This window comes from Trachurus japonicus, chromosome 15 (genome assembly GCF_045865225.1).
Source record: "Trachurus japonicus isolate A0001 chromosome 15, Traja_1.0".
Classification (NCBI taxonomy): domain Eukaryota; kingdom Metazoa; phylum Chordata; class Actinopteri; order Carangiformes; family Carangidae; genus Trachurus; species Trachurus japonicus.
Genome location: NC_140921.1, coordinates 29563245 through 29586093, shown reverse-complemented (window position 1 = coordinate 29586093; position 22849 = coordinate 29563245). Strand labels below are relative to the sequence as shown.

General features: G+C 42.1%; 2 protein-coding genes across 2 annotated transcripts; both read left to right on the top strand.

Moving 5' to 3' along the window:
• Positions 1–1068: 1068 nt before the first annotated feature.
• On the top strand, positions 1069–10611 carry fbxo28 (F-box protein 28). Its single transcript, XM_085800921.1, has 5 exons — positions 1069–1316; positions 6200–6309; positions 7983–8121; positions 8339–8534; positions 9376–10611. The coding sequence occupies exons 1-5, from the start codon at positions 1128–1130 to the stop codon at positions 9903–9905; spliced, it is 1164 nt and encodes a 387-aa protein (XP_085657047.1). The 5' UTR covers positions 1069–1127; the 3' UTR covers positions 9906–10611.
• Positions 10612–13776: 3165 nt separating this feature from the next.
• LOC146973908 (uncharacterized) lies at positions 13777–16015 on the top strand. The gene is made up of 6 exons (XM_085799343.1): positions 13777–13854; positions 13955–14026; positions 14243–14361; positions 15155–15215; positions 15323–15417; positions 15523–16015. Exons 1-6 carry the CDS (start codon positions 13810–13812, stop codon positions 16013–16015), a joined length of 885 nt encoding a protein of 294 aa, XP_085655469.1. The 5' UTR covers positions 13777–13809.
• The last annotated feature ends 6834 nt before the right edge of the window (positions 16016–22849 follow it).

Below are 22849 nucleotides of genomic sequence, written 5' to 3'. Positions count from 1 at the left end.
TATTTTGCTCATTGTTTGCACTCTGTACCTGCCCTCACTGGTGTGATGTGCGTGTCCACTCTGTTTTCACATTCTTACATATGGCACCTTTAATGATTCTTCAGTATCATGAGTTCAGATAGACCTGGTTGATGCCTATGTGACTTCAGCTCTCTGGCTGCCAGCATCCTGTTGTGTGATCATACCTTAAAGCTAATACATCACTGTCACTTGGCCATGTACTCCATAGATAAGATGTATTCACCCTCTGTCATTTTGATGACATTTTTCTGTTGATCAGGAGTGGGCAGTAACAAAATGAATTTACTTGAGTACTGTTCATGAACATGTTTTTCACTAATTTCTTTTTGAAATGTCTGACTTTTCCATCACAACACTGTAAGGCAAATATTGTACATTTCACTCCACTACACTGCCCCACTCTCTATGAAGTTCTCTAACTTTGAAGCAGAGCTTCACTGAGAATCATGTCAGAACCTGTCCAAACGATGTGACGCTAGATAAAGATGAGACAGAGGATTCCTCACCAGACACCATCATCTGATCTGAAGTCTGTGTTTGAAGCATTTAGAGATGAAGGAAGATGGTTTTTCATTCTGACTGAGGACTGTCCACATCATGGCAATAGGCATGACAATAAGAAATAATTTGTTAACCACCGGTCCATTTGTTGGATCAAACAAACACATCCTATAAGGTGATGTAGACAGTGGCTTCTGACACCATGGCCACACGTTTCATCACAGCCAATTGGGAAAAGGATTTAAAATAAAGATGAATCATTTTCATTACTCAAAATATTAAATTCTGCAAGAGTGTAATACAAATATTCATATTCATTTATAAATGAGATTTTGTTTCCAAGTTTTGTTCTTCAGCTTGTTGTGCCTAAAATTGTGCCTTTGTTTTACATGTTAGAAATAAATATTTTCAAAAAAGATTATAACCTCAGGAAGTTTGATTTATTTTATTTTATTATTTTACAGAAAACTTTTGTGTAAAACTCTGTTTACCTTCCCACTGAACTAACGTGCCTCTGCACGGGTTTTGTGTATCGTTTTGGGGGAAAATGGCACGCGAGCTTCCTTTACAGACGTCACTTCCGCCTCCTCCTTTAGCAAAGCAAGATGGCGGCCGTCGTAGAGAGAGTTGATGGATGTGTTGGGTCCTTGGACTCGGACGCGGTGTCACCGAGACAGTCCAGCCCTCCGCCGGACCAGCCGCACCAGAACAACCCGCTGTTGGGACTTCCCATCGTGGCCATTGAGACTATTCTCAATTTCCTGTCCTACGACGAAATCAGCCTGCTCCGCTCGGTAAGGAACAAAAACAAGGCAGCCAGAGGGGGAACAAAGCTGCTGCTGCTGCTGCTGCTGCTGCTGCTGCTGCTAGACAGATGCACCGCTCGTCTTTGCAAAGTACTTGTGTATAATGTCGGAAGGAGCGGGTGTCGGAGCGGTGTCGGGGCCGACAGCCGGTGTGTGCTGTCTGAGCGGCGGGCTGACTGCAGCCGCGGCCCGCTCTGCTCATTGTGCTAATTAGCAGGACTCGGCTAGCCGAGCAGAGAGAGACAGAGAGACAGAGAGACAGCAGCACAGAGGGGATGAGCTGTCTGTCTGTCTGTCTGACTCTCTGGGTGTGTTGGACTGTCCTGCACTGCAGACGCTGCCCCCCCCCCCCCCCTTTGGGACAGGTCATTTGCTGTTTGTGTTTGGCTGGAAAAACATTCAGTGTTGTGTTTGTGTTGTGTTGTCACAGCGGCTGCAGCCCCTCCAGCAGTGATGCACAGGTTACAGGTTTTTTTTTTTTTTTTTTTTTACAGCTCTCCAGAGAGGCAGCTGTTTTCCATCATTACAATAATTCTGCAATGCAAAGCACTCAGCCTCTCAGACTGTGCTTTTCATATAATCCTTATATTTGCATGGGTGGATTGAGAAGAAAATGGGCCCCTGGGTAGATGGGATGGAGTAATAGGAGCCCCCGATCACCACCAGTCCACACTCCACATTATTCTGAGCTGTTTGCATGTTTTTGCTTTGTAATTTATGCATTGATTTGATTGTTGCAACGATTTAGCTCTTGCTGGAGGTGAAGAGATGTGATGGCTATGAGCTCAACACAAGAGGGCACACCCAGTGCTCTGTACATTAGTTATTGTGGTAGACAATGGCTGCTGCTATGGTGTTAAGCTATAATTATCTATGGCTGTGATTGAGACAGGCTGATGTCATACTAGAAATATATTAGTGCCTACTGCCTATGTCAATGAAATTCCACATTTTTCATTTACAAATTTCCCCCCAAAAAATAGAATCAACACAGACTCTGAACACACACAGTGTTTTGACCATCGACTGTACATAAAGATGGATGTAGCTTCTGTGGTGGTGACACCCTCAGATTGCTGTCTTGGCAGTTCCTGACTCCGCCCCCTAATTCCCAGCATATCCAAAAATGGGCAGCGGTGATTTTGGCTGGCTGGCTGTCAAACTGAAACTTTGGTGGCTCCTGCTTTGTAGCAAGCACGAGCCGACCCACCTGTCCCTCAGAGGCCACGCCCCCAATTTAAAGATTCTTCAATGAAATGTAAACATGTGAGTAAACAGTTGTCTTGAAGGAGCAAAATAAGCTCAAGAGAGTATTTTGGTTCAGTCTGTAAACATGTTTATTTCCGCTGTAAAGTTGACCACTTTAACATGGGAGTCTATTGAGACGGACTCACTGTTGGACACTCACTCTAGTGGTCAGTGGAGGAACTGCAGCCAGATTCTGTTTCTTCTGCGTTAGCTTCATTTTTCATCCTCGGAGGTTTATGTTTGCACACTGACATCTCCATATGCAGTCGTCAAGCTGCCAGTTGACCAGGTAAGAGACCGCTGGTGTGAAAATATTCATTCACATTTTTAGTGCTAAATGTTTAGTCAGAATGTTAGCCTTCATGAAGGTTGGGCGTGGCTCACGGAAGGTGATGGTAACGTTGTGTTGATATGAAGTGAGCAGCTGAAACTCTCTCAGGCTGATCTGTGTACAGTGTGTGCTGTGTCCTTGACCTGCTTTAGATGAGCGTGATGCATGTTTCCTCCCGTGTTTCATTTGAAATGCTCTGTGGCGCTGTTTGCATACTTGTCCCCAATGATCCGTGTCAAATGCAAAACTCTGGTTGTTTACTGCGCTCGCCTTTTTTTATTTCTCTTTTAAGTTTGATGTCAGACCAGAACACCTGCTGTGAGGTTGTCATGCTGCCTCGATCTGTCCAGGAAGAATCACATCTCCACTACACATTCACACAGCACTGTCCAAAACAGGTCCAGTCATACACTGAAGAATGGTAGAGATTTGGTTAAGATGTGAATGAAGATGTGCTCCAGTGCTTTACATGTGCTCATCTCTACAGCCAGGTGCACAGTGCACACAGCCACAGTATTAACCTACTCACCTCCTGGCCACAGTCAGTGGCTCTAGTGGTCTCATATGACAGTTTCCCTGACATCATGGAAAACCACAGAATACACTTCTTCTGTCTTTAGTGGGGTTTTTTTTTTTTTAAATAGATAGAATTTTTTTGCCTTTATTAGTTAGGACTAGGGATGTAATGATACACAGAAATCATGGTCTGATACGTACCTCGGTTTTGAGGTCACACTACACTATGGAAACCAAATGCAAAACATAAACTTGCTTGTTGTTTATGAGGAGCTTTGGTAAATTAAGAATTTACACGTTTTAGTCAAATGTAATTACTGTTACATTATACATAAATAAATAAAAAAGATTAAAAATACAATAGCCTAAATGGCTAAATACAAATACATATATCTATACACCCCTGGGGCCTGTTGTTTGAAACCTAGATAAGGGATTAAGCCGGGATATGTTGGTTATCCTGGCTGAATTTAGCCTCAAGTCGGTTGTTCGAAAGCAGGTTAGATTTATCCTGGTCAAGTTACTATGGTGATTTACTCTCTGCAGCTAGCCTGCTCCAGACCAGGCTAACAGCCAGGCTTAGTTGATTCTGTCTCTCTGATCAGAAATCAACGTGTTTCAGACAGTTATTCCATGTTCTGATGTACATATTGGCCAGATTTCTAAACAAACAAAATACATTTACAATAATCAAAAAACATTTACAATATTTATTAGGCTATTTTTTTCATAAGGCCTATTTATGTGTTTGTCACACTGAATCTTTGCATCTGCCAGCACTGCCTGCTTCCTCAGATGCAGGGCTACAGATCGGTTTGTAAAATTCATATAGCATTGAGTTGTGGACACTGGATGTTCTCCAGACAATAGCTACTCACTATTTTCACTATTTGTGTCCATCTATGATATTTTCTATGACCACTAATAGGCTACTACATCACTGGCTTCTCATAAAAAGCATTGGAGCAAAAATAGCAATAGATTTATTTGTATTTTTATAAAATATATTACAAAATAAATATATTGGCCTAAATATTGGTTGAGGTAAGAAAATAAGAATAAAATTGAGTGAGTGTGAGCAGCAGGCACCTTCCAAATACACCTCATCTGAACATTGTTATCAGCAATTTATGGAAGCAGCAGACTGCATAATGTTCTTATATTTAATTTCCACCTGTTGCACTTTTGGCCACTTGTATTTATGCTGTATAAACTTTACTTTAGATTTGTGTAATGAATCAACGTCCACTGCTCATCATTAAGGCAAAGTGCACAAGTGTTAATTTGTGAAAGGAACTTGTGTTATGATTATAGTTTTGGATTATTAAATTAGTCCGCAGTTGTCCGCTGCTCTCTCTCTGAGCTTTACCACAGCGATGGTGCTTTTTTTTTTTTTTTTTAAGACGTGTGTCACCTGACGTCAGCATGAAGATCTGCTGTTGATTGGAGGAAAGGAGCCACACCTGTCCTCTCATCTGTGATCAGTCTCTGTGGTCTACTGACGAGAGAATTGGTTCCACCTTGACAAAGCTGCTGCTCCTCAGCCTGGCTCAGGCCTGGTGTTCCAACCTATGGTGGACTTATGATACTTTGTCCAACCTGGCTTTTCCACTTATCCTGGATATCTTTATTCTACTTTTGAACAACAGGCCCCTGGACAGTGCAGAGAGACAGGAAACAGGCTCTAGGCCCCTAAATGGGGGAATCTTGCACCTAAAATTTGAGAGAGTGCAAGAAAATTATTTTTCATCCACTTGCTTGCACTTGCATTTCTATGTTTCCCACATTCTGTGTCATAAACTATAAACTGTTTTCTTGTCTGTAACAACATCTCTGTCCCGTCTGTCCGTCCTGGGTGAGGGATCCCTCCTCTGTTGCTCACCCTGAGCTTTCTCCTGGTTTTCCCTGTTAAAGGGGTTTTCCATGGAGTTTTTCCTCAGTGGATGTGAGGGTCTAAGGACAGAGGATGTTGTTACGATGCCATGTAAAGCCCTTTGAGACAAACTGTTTGCAAAAAACGGGCTATACAAATAAAATTGCCTTGCCTTGCCTTGCGCATGTGCAACCAGTAAATTTGCTGTTTTTTGTGAAACATGGAGGGGCCGACTCAAAGAATCTGGTATCTGTCATAACAGGTGTCAGGCCAGTGTGTGTGAGGATAATGAATGAAAAGGAAATGTTTGCTTGCTTTGCAAGTCGATTTACAGTGTGCTCCCCTAAATATTCTGCCTGTGCTCCTAAAATTTTAAGTTAGGGGGCCACTGTGCTCCAAGTAAAAGAAAGTTATTCTAGAGCCCTGAGGAAAGCAGGGAGAGAGACTTGGGGAAGGACGTGCACCAAGAATCGTCTCAGTCGGGAGTCGGACCGGCGATCAGCGCCTCAGGCATCCGCCAGGCGCCAACATGGGACATCACATGCTCTCTAACCACCGAGCACCCCGTCTTTAGTGGTTTTGATGTAGGCTTGCTGAAATTTGAGTATGCTCTCTATTATGAAAAATCAAGATCTAAGAAGTGATTGGACTTCCCCACTTGACCTGAGATGACCTGACGTATCTGAGCAGCAGTCATGATAAAGAGCTGGATCAGTGCTGCAAATGATAATGAGAGGAGCTTCACTGCTGCCTGTCTTATCTCCTCAAGCAGAGGAAGCACTGGAGATTCCTTTACAAGGAGGAATTGTGAGCTGATGGAGATCCTAATCTGATCGGCTGAAGCCCACATCAGAGAACCTCAGTCTTCTTCACCTGTTTTTTCTCCCGTCTGCCTCTCTCCAGGTGTGTAAGCGCATGGACATGATCTGCCAGCGGGTCCTGAACCAGGGCTTCCTCAAAGTGGAGCGCTACCACAGTCTGTGCCAGAGACAAGTCAAAGCCCAGCTGCCCAGGTCAGTATCACCTGTTTCCCAACTACACTTGGCCCTGAGAGCCCAAAACACGTGCAAAGACAGAAATACACTACTAATTCAGAAAACAGATTGAATGGGTCACACACAAAAGAAAAACTTTAGTTAAATGGATGGTTCGTAGGTTCGTTACCTTTAATTGTCGGTGCAAGCTATTTTTAGAACGGCGGAGCAGAGCCGCCTCGTAACGTTGTGTTATTATCTCATAGCGTGGTGAATGTGCAGGTCATAACTTGTCCACCAGAGCGTTTTGGAGTTGTTGGATTGTGTATTTGATGAGTTTGATGAGGGAAACCAAGAAATCTCATTAGCCTCCGTAGCGTAGCTCTGAGCAGCTTGCGGCTCTGCTCCGCCGTTCTAAAAACAGCTTGCACCGACAATTAAAGATAACAAACCTACTCCTAAAACTGTAAGGGTTATGGCAATAGGCCAATTTGCTAAAATGTTGAATTATCCCTTTAATACATGTATGGATAGTTTCAGTCAGCGCAGTGTCAAAGTTAACAAGGAGCATGGTGAATGGCAACTGTAAAAATGAATTTCTCTAATATTGTAGAGTTAATTTGATTTCAGGCTCCATAATAACAGCTGATTAATAGAATTGTTCTCCATCACTTAAAAACTCACCTTTCCTTTGTTCAAATCTTTTCTAGTGTTGATTAATGTTTAATGGTTCACCAGCTTTACAGTCAGTACAGTCTGGGTCCAGTATGTGCAGTATAATGCAGCTGCTGGTTTTAGTCTTTATTTGTGGAGCTCTCACACTAAATCACAACTTTGTCATGTGAGTTTTGTTTGTACTCTGCAATAACATGTGGAATACTTGAGTTAAAAATAGTTGCAAGTACACAAAACTTTATTACAGTAGTAAACACTAACAACAGGCCCCTGAATCTGATATTTGTTTTCTGTATCCTTAACTTTTTATTTAATGTCTACTAGTATGTGGCTCTCACACACACACACACACACACACACACACACACACTGCTCATGTAGACACTTACTCACTTGTTTTCTTCTATTGAATCAACTGTGTGAAGACAATACACTCACTGTAGAGCTGCAGACACTTTGGTTTCCTCTGGCCTTATATCATTCATGTATTAGCCTACAACAGATCACATGTCTGTATTACTGGCCTCAGGTGGGTCCAGCATACAGGATGTGATAGCAATAGGTGATTTATCCTTCAGCCCTGAATCAGACCCTCTGTTTACGTGTAGATGATGGATCAAACTCTGTGTCAGAGCTCAGGATCAAGATTCATGAATGGCTGTTGAATCATTTTAATTCTGTCTATCCACAGTTGTATGTATGTCCATGTTTGGGCAGTGGGATGTGTTGTGACATGGGTTAATGTTGTTCAGAAAAACAAAAAAATCTTTCCATGTGTAAAAAAAAATAAAAAAAAATGCATTGACAACAAAACAACACATAGCCTAATTGTTTTTAACTCAACTAACTTTCATTGAGATAATATGGTTGATCTGTTCTTGGCCCATTAGAATTTTAATAAGAAATCTACCACCAGAAGATTTACTTTGATAAGCACAGTGTTATCGTATGTGATGTCTGAAACTGAAACCTATTCTGTCCTGTAAAAACAAACCAAAGCTCTCCTCCCCTGTGTGTTGATGATGAATTGTGAGCAGGCGGGAGTCGGAGAGGAGAAACCACTCCCTGGCCCGTCATGCTGACATCCTGGCTGCCGTGGAGACGCGTCTGTCTCTGCTCAACATGACCTTCATGAAGTATGTGGACTCCAACCTCTGCTGCTTTATTCCTGGAAAGGTGAGCTCATCTGAAACTGGTCTAGTTCTAATCAGGATCAACAATTCCCATTCAAAATTGAGGGTTGTATAACCAGCTGCAGTTCTCAGACCTGACAGCAGAGGGCACACTCACAATTATGTTGTTTTTTTAAGAGCCAGTGATTCATTCTTGTTTCATTCATGGCTGTTGTGTGTTTTCTGATTTTGTCCTGACCGTGTGTGTTGTGTGTTGTCAGGTGATAGATGAGATTTATCGCGTGCTGCGCTACGTGAACTCCACTCGAGCCCCTCAGAGAGCGCACGAGGTCCTGCAGGAGCTGAGAGACATCTCCTCCATGGCCATGGAGTACTTTGATGAGAAGATCGTCCCCATCCTGAAGAAGAAGCTGCCGGGGGCCGACCTGTCGGGCCGCCTCATTGGCTCTGCACCAGGTAACATCCATGTTCCTCTAACTCCACAGAGAAATTCCCTCAGCAGCTGTTGACACAATAATGGTCTCTGATTGAAAGATGGCAGCTCCCACAAAAGATTTAAAGGGATAATTCAACATTTTGGCAAATTGGCCCATTGCCATAATCCCTATAGTTTTAGCAGTTGGTTCTTTACCTTTAAATGTTGGTGCAAGCTGTTTTTAGATCGGCGGGGCAGACGTGAGCTCTGCACGGCATGCAGTATTTCCGAGCTTTCCCTCATCAAACTCATCAAATACACAACCCAACAACTCCAAAACCTGCACATTCACCACGCTATGAAATAATGAACGTTACTTAACTAAATTTACATTCCCGACACGGCTGCTCGGCAAAGTGACTTCAAAAGTGAAAGTTGTTCTAAGTATTTGCTTAATTTGTCGTGATGTTATTATCTCATAGCGTGGTGAATGTGCAGGTCACAACTTGTCCACCAGAGCGTTTTGGAGTTGTTGGATTGTGTATTTGTCGAGTTTGATGAGGGAAACGTAGAAATCCCATTAGCCTCCGTAGCGTAGCTCTGAGCAGCTCGCCGCTCGGCTCGGCCGTTCTAAAAATAGCTTACACCGACAATTAAAGGTAAAGAACCTGCTACTAAAACTAAAACTATAGGGATTATGGCAATGGGCGAATTTGCCAAAATGTTGAACTATCCCTTTAACTTTCAACTGGTAAAAGCTCAGGGAATCACAAGCCCAGTGGTTTGGAACCAGTTCTTTACTGGAAACAGGAAAGAACCTTGTTTTCTAATATTCATAGAGCAGCGTGACAGTTCTCCGTCTGTGTGTCCTTGTCCCCTCAGTGGCCGGTCCGTCTACCTCGCTGACCACCATGTCCCTACTGGCCAAGAACACGCCGTCGCGCTCGGAGATGACCAAGGTGCAGCAGCAGGTGAAGGTGAACGGGGCGTCGATGACGGTGCTGCGGAGGGAGATGCAGGAGATCCGCGTCAAGCAGCTGGAGCAGCAGAAGCAGCTGCAGGACCAGGAGCAGAAGCTGCTGGAGCAGACGCAGGTGATCGGCGAGCAGAACGCACGCCTGGCCGAGCTGGAGCACAAGCTCCGCGAACTGATGGACAGCAGCGCCGCCGCCATGGGGGGGCCCCGGCCCACCGCCGCCGCCGCCACCACCGTCCCCTCCACATCCAGCAGCGCCGCCGCCACCGCGTCCTCCGCCGCCGCCGGCACGTCCGGCGCCGCGCTGGCGGCCGGCGGCCTGGCCGCCGCCTCTATACCCGTAGAGGCGGAGGGCGAGGGGGGGTCGTCGCTCAAACGCACCAGAAAGAGCCCGGACCTCCCGCGACAGTCCAAACGGCTGCGCAGCAAGAAATAAGAGACTGAGCGTGTCACTTAGTTCAAGTTTTGTTTTTTTTGTTTCTTGATTTTTCGGGGTCTGACTGACTGATCACACCTCCCCCTCCCCCTCCTCCTCCTCCCCCCACGTCACTCCCCACCAACACTTGTAACCTGTGCTGTCTGTCAGATGAGTCAGAGGTTTCCCTGTAGGCTTAACCCAAAAATACGCAAACTACTCGTGGTGTTGGATTTGACGATAGTGTTAAACGGCTCGCTGCTGTCCACCGGTCGGACTCTGAGCCCGCAGCCTCATCAGGACTTTGCACAAACGTTGACAGGGTCAACTTTTGATTGTCACATTACTGTTGGAAGTCTCTCCTTATTCTCTATTTTTCCTGGTGTCAGTGAAGCCCACGCAGCCTGGTTGTCAGAGGGATCGGTCCGTCTTTGGTTCGAGTCCTCGCGTGGGATTCGATGACAGGAGGAAAAGTCCAGGATATCTGAGGACTTTCTAAGCTTCTTGGACTAAATCACAGTGTAGACAGGCGCTCGGCCTTTTGCAGCTTAGAGGACTGTTTATTGAAGGTTACATTAAAAATGACTGTACAGCTTTTTAATGTAGATGCTTTTCTAAGAGGCTCATATTTCTGAATTTTTTGGTTAACGTCAAACAGCAACTCAGGTCCGGAAATTGGTTAACGGACTGTTTGAGATTTTATTTTGGAAATGCACACAACTAAAAATGACGTCAGAATGAAAAAAAACAACAACAAAAAAACAGAGCCATGGCAGTCATTTTAATTCCAAGTTAAATGATGGAACCTAATGAAGCTGCATGTTACTGGCATCAGTGACTCCTCTCTGAACCCATAAACATTAATTTCAGTCACTTGCTTCTTCCTAGCTCGGCTATGTGCAATAAATAAATCATCTAAATAAAAAGAGAAAGGCAGTGTTCAAGTGGCATCCGTTGACTCCTCTGTTGCCCAAACATGGAGGTGGTCGCTGTTAATTAAGGGATTTCACCTCCCACACATCATTTAGTCCTCTAGAGGTGCAGCAGTGATGAAGGAGCCCACAGCTCCACCATGACAAAATCATCTCTTTAAAAAAAAAAAAGAAAGAAAAAAAAAGATCATGCTTAACTTCCTCATTTCAAGTTTCTCAGGACAGAGAAACTAAACAACTGCTCTGCAGAGGGCAAACAGCATTCAGCCTCTGTGCTCTAAGGATCATACCAGTGTTTTTACACAGTTCACCTGACCTGCTACAAACAACGTACAGGAAGTGTCGGTGTGTTTCAAACATGATGTTTCTGCTTTGAATTCTATTGATGCAGGAAACGGTATCATGTATCATCATGACTCACCTTCATTCCCAAACTGAGGAAATAATTTTGTTCAAATTTCTTCAGTTGTCTCTAGACAAACTAAAAATGCAGTTGCACAACCATGTGTCAAGGTCCACTTACTAGCTTTTTCTGAGGCTTTCAGCCTTATCCCTCAGAAGACTGATCGTTTTGCCAAATTGTAAATATTACTTTGGCAAAATACTTTGAATTTGAAGTTACTTGCTAGGTTTTTTTTTCAAAAACTCTCAATCACATCTCATGGTCTTCATCAGCATGACACGCTCTTCTGCTGATGAAGACCATGAGATGTTGAAAGGACTAGTATGTGCATCTTGAGTGTTGAGTCACATGAGAATGAACTAAATCCAGTGAAAAGCTAGTGTGCATATCATTGATTTACATTTTTCCCTAAAAAACCTTTATTACCAGTTTCATAACAGATTTAAAAGCTGTTCCTGAATTTTTCCAGCTGTATCTCACAGTCATGAGTCATAAGTCAGATATCATTTGTAGGAAATCAGGGGAGAATGCAGAAAAACCACTCGTATGGTCCAAGTAGAATTTGAGATGTAAATCTTTTTAAAGTGTACTGTGTGTTGTACTGACATCTAAAGGGGCTGCTCTCTTCTCCTCTGGTGCTGGGCCGGACAGTTCTGGGTTTTTTTTTTCTCATCCATGTTTGAGTAATGTCGGTCTCAGACGTCCGCCTCGGTCCAAAGGCATTCAGTCTCCGTGCATGGATCAGTGTCACCAGAAGGAAGAGAGTAAATACATCTAAGTGCTGGCATTAAAAAAAAACCAAGAAACTTTATGTTGCATCACCACCTTTGATTGACAGCGGAGTTTAGCTCCCTGTGCAGCAGCACTCTGTCCCTCCTCTGTACAAACCCGTCTCTTGCCTTGTGAGGCTAGGTTAGCTGTGAGCCCATATTGTGGCTGCACTTTTGTTTTCTTTGTTTGAAGCTTTTTTTCTCTCTCTGTTGATGACCTGAACCACTCATGAGATGGACTCTGGGGAAAGAAACTTTGGAAATCGCAGTTCACATCTTGGTGAACACTAAGGTGTATTATAATGACACTGGGCAGCAAAACACAAGAAGATGTAATCTAGTGGCTTAATTTGAGACTGCGTCTCAGTTTAGAAACTGTACTGTAATCTTCATGTACTTTAAAGTGTAGATTGTGAATTATTTCATGTATGTATACCAAGAAAACTATCTTCTGAGTTGGCCGACTTGGGGCCAACTGTATGGTTTTGTTGCACACATTACTGTTACAAAATGTACAAATCAAACCTATTAAAACTCAACTTATCCACATATCTGTGTGTACGGGCTTGTTCTGCATCTCAACCACCACGTGTGCTTTTACTCTCCATCAGTTAATTTAAAGGTAGAGTCTGTAGGTTTGTTCATTGTGGTTTGTAAACACAACATTCAGTTTGGGCCCCTCCTCTCAGGCTCAACTGTGCACGCCAACGTAACTCACAGGCGGCCATATTGGGTCACTCAACTTGCTCTGACTCTGGCTGTAGTAGATGGTGATCCAGTCATCTGCACTAAAAGACTCTGTGAAATTTTCTCTGTATATAGCTATTATTTTAATGTTACTTTCACTTAGTAAGTACATAGTTAAATGATACATGATTTTAAGTATGTTGGATCATAACATTTCTGACATTCATAACAAACCAAACCGTTTGAAAAATCAAGTTCTGGTTCTTTTAGTAGAACATGTTCCTTAGGCATAACGCTCTAGGGACCGAGTGGACGAGCCAAGATGGCAGCCGTATGGCGCCGCCATGTCATTGGGCAGCAGCGTTTTGTGAGTTACTTGTCTTCTTATATAAGAAATTCCATTAGCCTCTGTAGCGTAGCTCTGAGCAGCTTGCGGCTCTGCTCCGCTGTTCTAAAAATAGCTTGCACCGACAATTAAAGGTAACAAACCTACTGCTATGACTATAGCGATTATGGCAATGGGCCAATTTGCCAAAATGTTGAACTATCCCTTTAAGATTCATAGGAGATGATTGGTGGTAGATTCAGTTCTTTCTGCTGGCCTGCACTGATTGACGGTGGAATCAGTCAATCACAGATTGATTCCACAGAGCCTCCTGTTGGTTGTCGGTATCCTCAGACCACATTAACCACATGTTATGACTTCAGGGAAAAGGCACCAGAGCTAAGACAGTCAGACAGCTTCTTCCACCAGGCTGATGTTTGATTTTCTACAGCATTTAATTCATATCTATAATAATATAATATTCATCTTAGGTGAGAGAGAAACAACTTTTCGATTCTTCCGTATGTCTTTGACATACAGAAAACTGACAATAAAAATCTCTGAATCTTTGAAAGAAATACACTTTGTATACATTTACTCTTGACAGTGCAGCGTTTGGAGTGAAAGTGTTCTAAATGTGTCATTGTTACTGTTTATATTTAAATGCTGTTCCCTGACCACCCATGAGCTGACTCTGTCTCAGGCTGTTCACCACGTTGTTCTCTGAGCCTGTTCCTCATACCGACCGTTGTGTTGCTTTGCCAGCTTGGCTTGTTCTGTTCTGTACTGTGACGTCCAGAAGTTGAATATGGAGTTTGTGGAGGGAAGCAGAGGAATCTACAGGCCCATCAGGGTATGTCAGCTTGTTGCTTTGTTTCTACTGGACTTAGACTTTTCAGGTGTAGTTCATCAAGTTAAAGTTAATGACTAACATGATATTGTCTGGTGTACAGGTCTTGTTTGATACACCGATCTATAAACGAGCTCTTCAACTCTGCTGGCATATCAAAAGCTACAAGTCTCAGGTGTGAACTGCAATCCTTCATAGTCCACACAAATCCAGATACACCAGATAAGTCCTGATGAACGTTGTGTTGTGTTGTGTTGTGTTGTGTTGTGTTGTGTTGTGTTGTGTTGTGTTGTGTTGTGTTGTGTTGTGTTGTGTTGTGTTGTGTTGTGTTGTGTTGTGTTGTGTTGTGTTGTCCTGCTTAGAGGTGACATATCTCTTTAATGGTTTCCAGGTTGCACTTCTGATGGAGCTCCTGAGCCTTCAGCAGGAAAACCAGATCCCATCTTGGGTGACTGCTGAAGACATGATCCAGCTCATCTTGGAGAAGAGCAAAAGTACTCTGAGAGAGCGGTGAGTTGCCCACACCTACACCAGTCTGCATCCAGAGGCGTTGCAACAGGCAGGCAGCCCAGGCAATTGCCTAGGGCCCTGAGCTGGAAGGGGGCCCCCAGGGGCGGCTGACATTGGTCCATATCGGTGACAACCTGATGTTGTCACTGGCTATGTAGGCTACATCGAATGTTGTGCATAGTCAACCCAGTATCATATATAAAAGTGTAACCACCTAGCGACAGCAGAAAACATAGCTGTTTCTAATTCTAAGTCTGGATCTGAAAAAACAACAAGCAAGCGAATGATTATGTACATTCACTGAGCAATTATTATGAAAATAAAATATATATTTCTCACTAGAAATGTAATCAAAGGGCATTTTTATGCAGAAACTACCTAAAAATATTGATTTTTCCACAAAAAATGATAGAAATATTTGCTATGTTTTTTGTTCTCACGGCTGGAAACTTGAGAGTCACGTGATTTGGATGCAAAATAATACGAAAAAGAAAATAGTCTGAAAAAATGTAACCATCATACGATTTAAGAGCCGTTATTGTAAACCCTCTATGTTTTTGCACTTTGGACCAACGTAGCCAAGGTACGTTTTATATCAGACTGGGTTGGCATAGTATGCAGAATTGAATCATCAATAATTTGGGATTTTTAGATTCATTAACAGTTAATGTTACCTCTTGCCTGGGGCCTCCAGAGTGTCTCTCTCCAGAGTGGCTCTTCTCATATCTCACATCAATCTGTCTGTAGTGATACAAAGTAGAAGCTAAAGTTTGTGTTTTGTGTCTGTTTGAAGTCTTTGGGAGTTTGAGCTGCAGGGCTTTGATGAGGATGAAGCTACGCCACTTCTGACACTGGTAAGACAAGAATCCAGAGTCGACTGGAGATAGATAGTTTATCATATCATGTCCATTTTAATCTCTACTTATGCAATAACTGCATTTCATATCTAATTTGCTTTTAGTTGTGGGCAGTGAACGTCAGTAATAAAATGAGGGATGTTGAATTTGAGGCCAGAATGCTCCTCAAGTCCCCAGAGGCTGTACCTCCTAATTTTCAGTGAGTTAAATTACACATTGACAGCTCGACTAAACTGGTTTCAATATGTCTGTGATTTTCTGAATGGTTTCTGAATTTGCTTTTTTATTGATTTGCAACCCACAGACATCATACAGTCCTCAACATGGCACAAGACTACGCCAAGATCCTGTGGGATCTGGAGGCCCCCGGCTCCAAACTGCTCTGTCCACGCCAAGTGGTGCTAGAGGTGGTTCCCAGAGTCCTGCAGGGCTTCTGGGTGCTCCCCCCTCGAGCCCTCTTGAACATGCCCTCCCAGCTGCTCAGCAAACTCTCCGTCGGCGTCACAAAGGCCACTTTGGACCGTGTCTGTGACGCCCTGGCCGCTGTGGGACGTCAGGCCAGCTTCAGCCGCTCCATCAGGGACAACATGGTCCTGTCTGTCCTGACAGAGATCAGGCAGACGTGGCCACATGACGTCCTGGTGGACAGCATCAAGAGCTTCTCTCCAGTTCTGCTGAGTGAAATAGCAGACGTCACAATGAGGCACATTTGTGAGATGTTTCAACCCCGGAATGCTGACGTTGCCGTCTCTGAGGAGCAGCAAATCAGTAATCCAGAGATAAACCACTGTGGTTGAAGGTCCACTGTTACTTCCTGCTGAACCTGCAGAAGAATCCAGCCTGGACCTGGACCCTCAACCCTCCTCTCAACCCTATTTACTTGAAATATATATTTAATAACATCTATACATATATGTGTTTGTGTGTGGAATATAATTGTCCTTACCTGTCTCCCGAAGATGCTACACTTACCTTTCCTAAAAAAGAAGAAAAATCAAAACGTACCTTCTTCTCCTTCTTGTGTGTGAAGAAGTCTCGTGTAAATAGGGGAGACTGGGGATGGTTGTAACAGCATCACTTTCACCAATAAGGGATAACATTAGAGTTATGTGATCAATATCATGTGTACCCACTCACTCCCTGACATTGCATGTGAATTTGCATGGCTGTGTCAATAAGTGTGTAGGTTTTACAGCCAAAAAAAACATTTTTTTAGGTAAAAAACTAATAATTTGGACCAAGCCTAAATTTTGACTAGTATCGATACCGTTGAAGTTTGAATTAGGTAACTTGTATAAGATGAAAGAGCAGGTTCTCAGGTAAAATATGAGTCATTTCATCAATGTTTATTTTAAACCACCATGGTGGTACAGCTGGTCAAACAGTGGCTGACAGGGGTGTGGATGGTTGTTACACCTTTTACCTTTGTTGTTTTATTAGTGTAAGTGTCATTAAGTGTCACCATCTTTCCTGGAATTGTATGATCTGCTTCTGACCTCCTGCTGAAGGTTTCCACTCATACATGTTCAGCATTCACTGGTATTATCAGAATATGTTCTAATGTTAGGATCCACACCACTGTCACTGTGCTTCATTTAGCCGCCAGTGATGAATTCTTTTTATTCATACTGAACCATAGGAAGATGCTTTAGTGTTGGAACATGCACAATAAACTTACTTAGATGCATGTTTCTGTGGTTTGGTCTCAGTTTTTAGTTTTTAATCTCACTGTTACAATTAACCCCAGGTTGTGTGTCAACCTACCCTGGTAGTGGGGCAGGTTCTAACAGTGGTACTCCTTGCATTTGACATCAAATAGTCAATTCTGTGATATACCTTGAGAAGTTTAGGGCATTGCTATTTGTAGAGGACAAATGAGGGTACTCAAAATTTGAGAGCTCTACCATGAACACTTTGCAAGTTATGAGAGCTGAGACAAAAAGTGTTACAACCATCCCCAGTCTCCCCTACTTGTCTTTTTCATTGTCATTTGGCATGCTTTCTAGTATTATTTTATTACTTTAACTAAGTTTAAATACTGACTATTAGAATGGATTGATTTGATTATATATTTCATTTAGATGCCCTTCTCAAATACTAAATTATTCTCTCCGGGCTGACTCACATTACTTCCTTAATTTATGCCTAAACCTAATTTTAAGTCTAACCCTATATTATTGATAACTTAATTGGATATCCTAACCTTAACCATTCATTATACACATAGCTAAACTTAATTATAATGATACATTTCCTAATTAATAATTATACAGTAACATTGTATTCATTCATTACCTCTCCCTTTCTTTTTTTTCCTTATAAAACCTCATAAAAATCCTAACCATCACAAATTAACATTTAACTTGAATAATAACAACTAATTGCGAATGCCTATATGCCTACGACCTTAACCTTTACATGTTCTCTCCTGTTCCTGTCTCCTGAGGTGATGAGTGAGAGGGTTTCCATGGAGTTTTTCCTCAGTCGATGTGAGGGTCTAAGGACAGAGGATGTTGTTACGATGCCATGTAAAGCCCTTTGAGACAAACTGTTTGTAAAAACGGGCTATACAAATAAAATTGCCCCCTTGCCCCTTGTTGTAATAACGTGTTTTGAACCTCTCTGCCTGCTTTGACCTATTGACCTCTCCCTGGGGCCCACTAACACATTTGAATATTAATACTGCCTTATAATAATTTCTTTATAGCCTAACTATTTGAGTTTGACTATATTGTTATTGTTATCTGGCTATACACTTTCTTTATAATCTAAAACATATATAAACATCACATTAGGCTCATACTTCTATTCCTGATATCAATATCTGATGCAAGTGAAAACCTGCAGTGCCTGTAGCCTACATGTTGTACACTTTATACAACATTATTGTCCCTAACCTAAACCAGAACCAGAACCAGACAGTGCTGCTGTGACAACCTGTTGAGTCTACAGTCGGTTGAGGCCAGGGAGGACGGCAGCGAGGATCCCAGCCCTGAGACGGAGCCAAAGTTACTACAACACCAGATTCTGTTGTAGTTACACCACCTGCATCCAAGGTTCAGGCCCAAGAGGAGCTGAAGCGAGCAGGTGGGTGAGTTGGACGGAGGGGGACAGGGTGCAGATCCAATGTCAGGATTGGGGGGGGACACAAAAGTGATTTTTTTTTTTTTTGCCCATATGCAGCTCATAACATGCCACCATAAATCACAACTTGGTAGAGGCTCATCAAATCATTCAAAAGGTACAGCACAGGGAATCATTTATTGTGCTTAGCTTTCTTGTTTACTTGTCCTAAACAGCCAACAGCACGTATCACTGCTGTTATATTAGTAAATTATAATATTAAGACCTTACACTGGCTCCCAGTCAGCTACAGAATAGATTTTAAAGTTCTGCTACTGGTTTACAAATCACTGAATGGTTTAGGTCCAGGATACATGAATGACATGTTAGAGTATAAACCCAGCAGAGCTCTGAGATCTACTGCCTCAGGTCAGATAGTGGAGCTCAGAGTTCAGACCAGACATGGTGAAGCAGCATTTAGCTGTGATGCTGCAACAAGTGGAACAAACTACCAGCAGACCTGAGATCAGCCCCAACTGTCAGCACTTTTAAATCCAGGTTAAAAACATTTCTCTTTTCACGTGCTTATAGCTGAGAACTTAAAACTTTATCTATTTTATTTAATTTTACTTTTATTTGCTCTTGCTCTTAACTCTGTTTTTAGTGTTTTGTTTGTTTTTATTCTGTCTTATGCTTATTCTTTTTTTAATGTTTTGTCTTTATGTAAAGCACATTGAGTTGCCTTGGTATGAAATGCGCTATATAAATAAAGATGCCTTGCCTTGCCTTGCCTATTAAGGGTCTCGGACATGTAATATCTACTCACATTATTATCTCTCACCTCCCTCTGACCCTCCCAGATCCCCAGTTCTTCTCCCCATCTCCCTTTTCTCCCAGTGTATGGATCTACTTTATGCATGATTCATTGATATGGATGAATATAAAAATGTAAAAAAAACAGGATGCCATCTCCCATGTTGTAATAAATGGTCGGGCAGTGGAAACTGTACAAAGTTATAAATACCTTGGGACTGTTATTGACAACAGATTAACCTTTGAACATCAGATTGACCAAGTATGCAAGAAAGCTCACCAACGCATGTATTTTTACCGCAAACTCAGGCACTTTAATGCGGACAGCACTTTTATGAAGATGTTTTACTGTTGTTTTATTGAATCTGTTCTTATCTTTTCTTTTATCTGCTGGTATGCATGTATGTATTTTAACTTTAAAAAACAAAAACCGTCTGCACAGCATTGTAAAAGAGTGTAGCAAGATTGCTGGGGCTAGCTTAAATAACTTGCCATCCTTACATAAACACAGAGCCATTAAGAAAGCCCGGTCGATCCTGGATGACCCCAGTCACTCCCTGCACCCAGAATTCACGTTGCTTCCATCTGGCCGTAGTGTCCAAGAGATGTAAAACCAACAGATACAAGAACACCTTTATTCCCACTGTTACTAGTCTTTTAAACACTACCATGTGAGTCTTCTAACTTTTATCCTTGGGCTGCCTTTTATTTTATTTTATTGTATCATGTGTATGCTGTATTTTGTATCACACTCTCATGCTATTATGTCCACTGTTGGGTGAGTTTTTCATGTGTTTTTATGTATGTATGATGTGGTTCTCCTTTTTCTCTCTGCTGGCTGTTTTTTTACCCTAGGGCAGAAAGCACACTGAACAGGAGAGGAGCCCAAGTGCTGTTTAGGACGTCAATCATTATCTTATATTTTGGAATTGTTCAGTAATATGACATTAATAAATGAAAACAAATTGTCTTTATGTTTATATCTCACTGGGTTTTAAGAACCTAAAGTGAAAAATAGACACTGGTCTCATGAACAGGTCACAGAGTGGAAAGCTTTAGTGTCTCATAACAGTGACGGTGGATTAAAGGTATGTCGCTATGTTGAAGCTTGAAACCTCATATCTATTGTCGCCCTATCGTTTTCTCATTCCCTCAACTTCCCTCAGAAAAGAACAGGAAATGTGCTATTGTTCTCCTGCCACAGCTCAGCACTGAGATAAGCTGCTGCAGCCGGAGGAGTGTGTGTGCCAGTGTGTACTTCACACAAACTGTAGGGAGCTTTATGTCCTCTAAACATCTCTTATCAGAGTTAGTCTAGTGTTTATCTATGAGTTTTATGCTCTCTATTGTTGTTGTTCATAATCTATTATGTCAGTGAAAATAACAGGAATAACCTGAAATTTGATATCGTGAGTTATGTCACAGAACACATTCAGACCGCTTCACACTTAAAGGGATAGTTCAACATTTTGGCAAATTGGCCATTGCCATGATCCCTATTTAGGAGTAGGTTCGTTACCTTTAATTGTTGATAACCCTAACCCTGACATTCTGTTATAGCGTGGTGAATGTGCAGGTCACAACTTGTCCACCAGAGCATTTTGGAGTTGTTGGATTGTGTATTTGATGAGTTTGATGAGGGAAACCAAGAAATCCCATGAGCCTCCATAGTGTAGCTCTGAGCAGCCTGCCGCTCTGCTCCGCCGTTCTAAAAATAGTTTGCACCAACAATTAAAGATAACAAACCTACTGCTATGACTGTAGCGATTATGGCAATGGGCCAATTTGCCAAAATGTTGAATTATCCCTTTAACTGAGTTGTACATGTGACAGTAAAAGTCGTCCTTGTTCTGGTTTCATCTCACAGATTAACACAGTTCCTGAGATTCTAGTTTCTGTCCTGAGTGACCTGCAGTGTGAATGTGGGACCTTGTGTCTGCAGGATCATTAATCCAGAGCACAAGGTTCACCCTCAGCAGGACAATGACTTTCAGAGCACCAACAAGTCCTCTGGCAACCGTGCAGGTAATTCATCAACTCAGTCTCTCTCTTGTTTTGTCTTCAGTTAGTGAAGACAGAGCACACAGAGCTCACTCCACAGAATCTATCATAGAGAGCAGGATGGATTATACTCATCAGGTCGATCGACTGTTTGATTTCTTATATCACTATTATTTTTTTAAATAATCTTTTTTAAGAAATCCAAGTACAAAGAGATGAAGTTACACACATTTCACGTTGCCTTTTCTATTTATTTTTACCCCAGTATCCAAAACAATCCCAAGGCCCTCAGAAGAGGGGCTAATAGCATTAAAGAGGAACAGTAGAGCAAAGTCTCTGTATAGGAAATATTAGATAAGTACAAAAAGTCTTTTATCACTGTTATCACTCATAATTTATAATAGTATGATGTGCTGTGTAATTACTATAATAACCACTGCAGGGCAAATTCTGTTGACATTTGAAGTTATTAGCTACAACGTCAGACATGCTCTATAAAAATGACAAGTTTGGTCTCTCTATTATGTAAAATACCAAATGTGTCCCACCTGGAATAAAATCAGTGGTCAGATTGCTGGTCCACATGTGCACCTCTAAAGTTAAATAATCTGACAGTGATAGTTTTCTTTATAGAATACAAAACTAAATAATCCCCAGTCGAGTTATAATGCTGAAATGGTGCAAATGAACCCAGGTACCGGTGCATCCTGTGGGACCCTCTTCAGGAGGCGTGAAGATTATGAATTTCTGTAACTGGAGAACAACAGTGAATTCCTCTGACAGTAATTGTCTTTGGTTTCCACATGCTCGCAATCTCGCAGTTGTACCAGTTAGGCTTGATGACATCCCTCTGGGCCTTATTTGCTGAGACAGTATACTCCTTTGTTGAACACACAGCTCTGGTGTTGTTTATGGCAAATACTCTCAGGCTGCAGCAACAACACTCTCACTGGTCAGTGGGGACTCGGGTCTGACACTGGCAGCCTCTGTGTATTAAACATGTGCATTGGTGTCACTACTGTCCCTTTAGATATGCGTTTAGGAATGGACATAGCGATGTGGGCTGTGGAGGCCTGCACCGAGGAACTTGTTCCATTCCTTCATTTCTATTGTATAATGGTTAACATGGAGTAAATATTCCTACACACAAATCTGTGGTTTCCACTGAGTGCACAGGTCATGTGTTTTCACTGCAGGACTTTAGTGAATTTTATCATCCTTAAAGAGTTTACATTCTGTTGCTATGTGAGTTGCTATGGTTGACTGACATATTTTCAAATAAGATAAGATAGTAGGAAGTTAAGATAGTCCTTTATTAGTCCCACAATAGGGAGATATTCTGTTTCACAGGAGGAAAGAAAAGCTGCAGTATCTGACACAAATACTTGAAAAGACAAATATTAGATGTTATGTAGCTACAATTCAATATTCACAGAAATGTAGCCTACACAATGTGAAATGGGGAATTGCAGCAAATGCTAGGCCTATCTTAAACAGCTACCCTTGTGTGGTGTTTGTTTAAATGGAAACCTTGAGCTAGTTTAACACCTGGCATATTTGTATTTATAATGAAAATTAACGGTTTGGTAGTGTGGAGATAATGTAGTGTCAAAATCAAACCATAAAAATATATAACATAGGCCTAGCTATTACACAGTTGAGCAAGGTTCATAGAGATATGCGTTTACAGTGTCATTTCCATACGAATCTGATAAAAGTAAAAATGTAATGGGTGAAATTGCCATTAATCACAA

Coding starts and splice junctions, on each gene's coding strand:
- fbxo28 (XM_085800921.1), top strand. CDS start 1,128: ATGGCGGCCGTCGTAGAGAGAGTTGATGGATGTGTTGGGTCCTTGGAC. Junction 1,317..6,199: donor AAATCAGCCTGCTCCGCTCG/GTAAGGAACAAA, acceptor GCCTCTCTCCAG/GTGTGTAAGCGCATGGACAT. Junction 8,535..9,375: donor CCTCATTGGCTCTGCACCAG/GTAACATCCATG, acceptor TTGTCCCCTCAG/TGGCCGGTCCGTCTACCTCG.
- LOC146973908 (XM_085799343.1), top strand. CDS start 13,810: ATGGAGTTTGTGGAGGGAAGCAGAGGAATCTACAGGCCCATCAGG. Junction 14,362..15,154: donor AAAAGTACTCTGAGAGAGCG/GTGAGTTGCCCA, acceptor GTCTGTTTGAAG/TCTTTGGGAGTTTGAGCTGC. Junction 15,418..15,522: donor GCTGTACCTCCTAATTTTCA/GTGAGTTAAATT, acceptor TGCAACCCACAG/ACATCATACAGTCCTCAACA.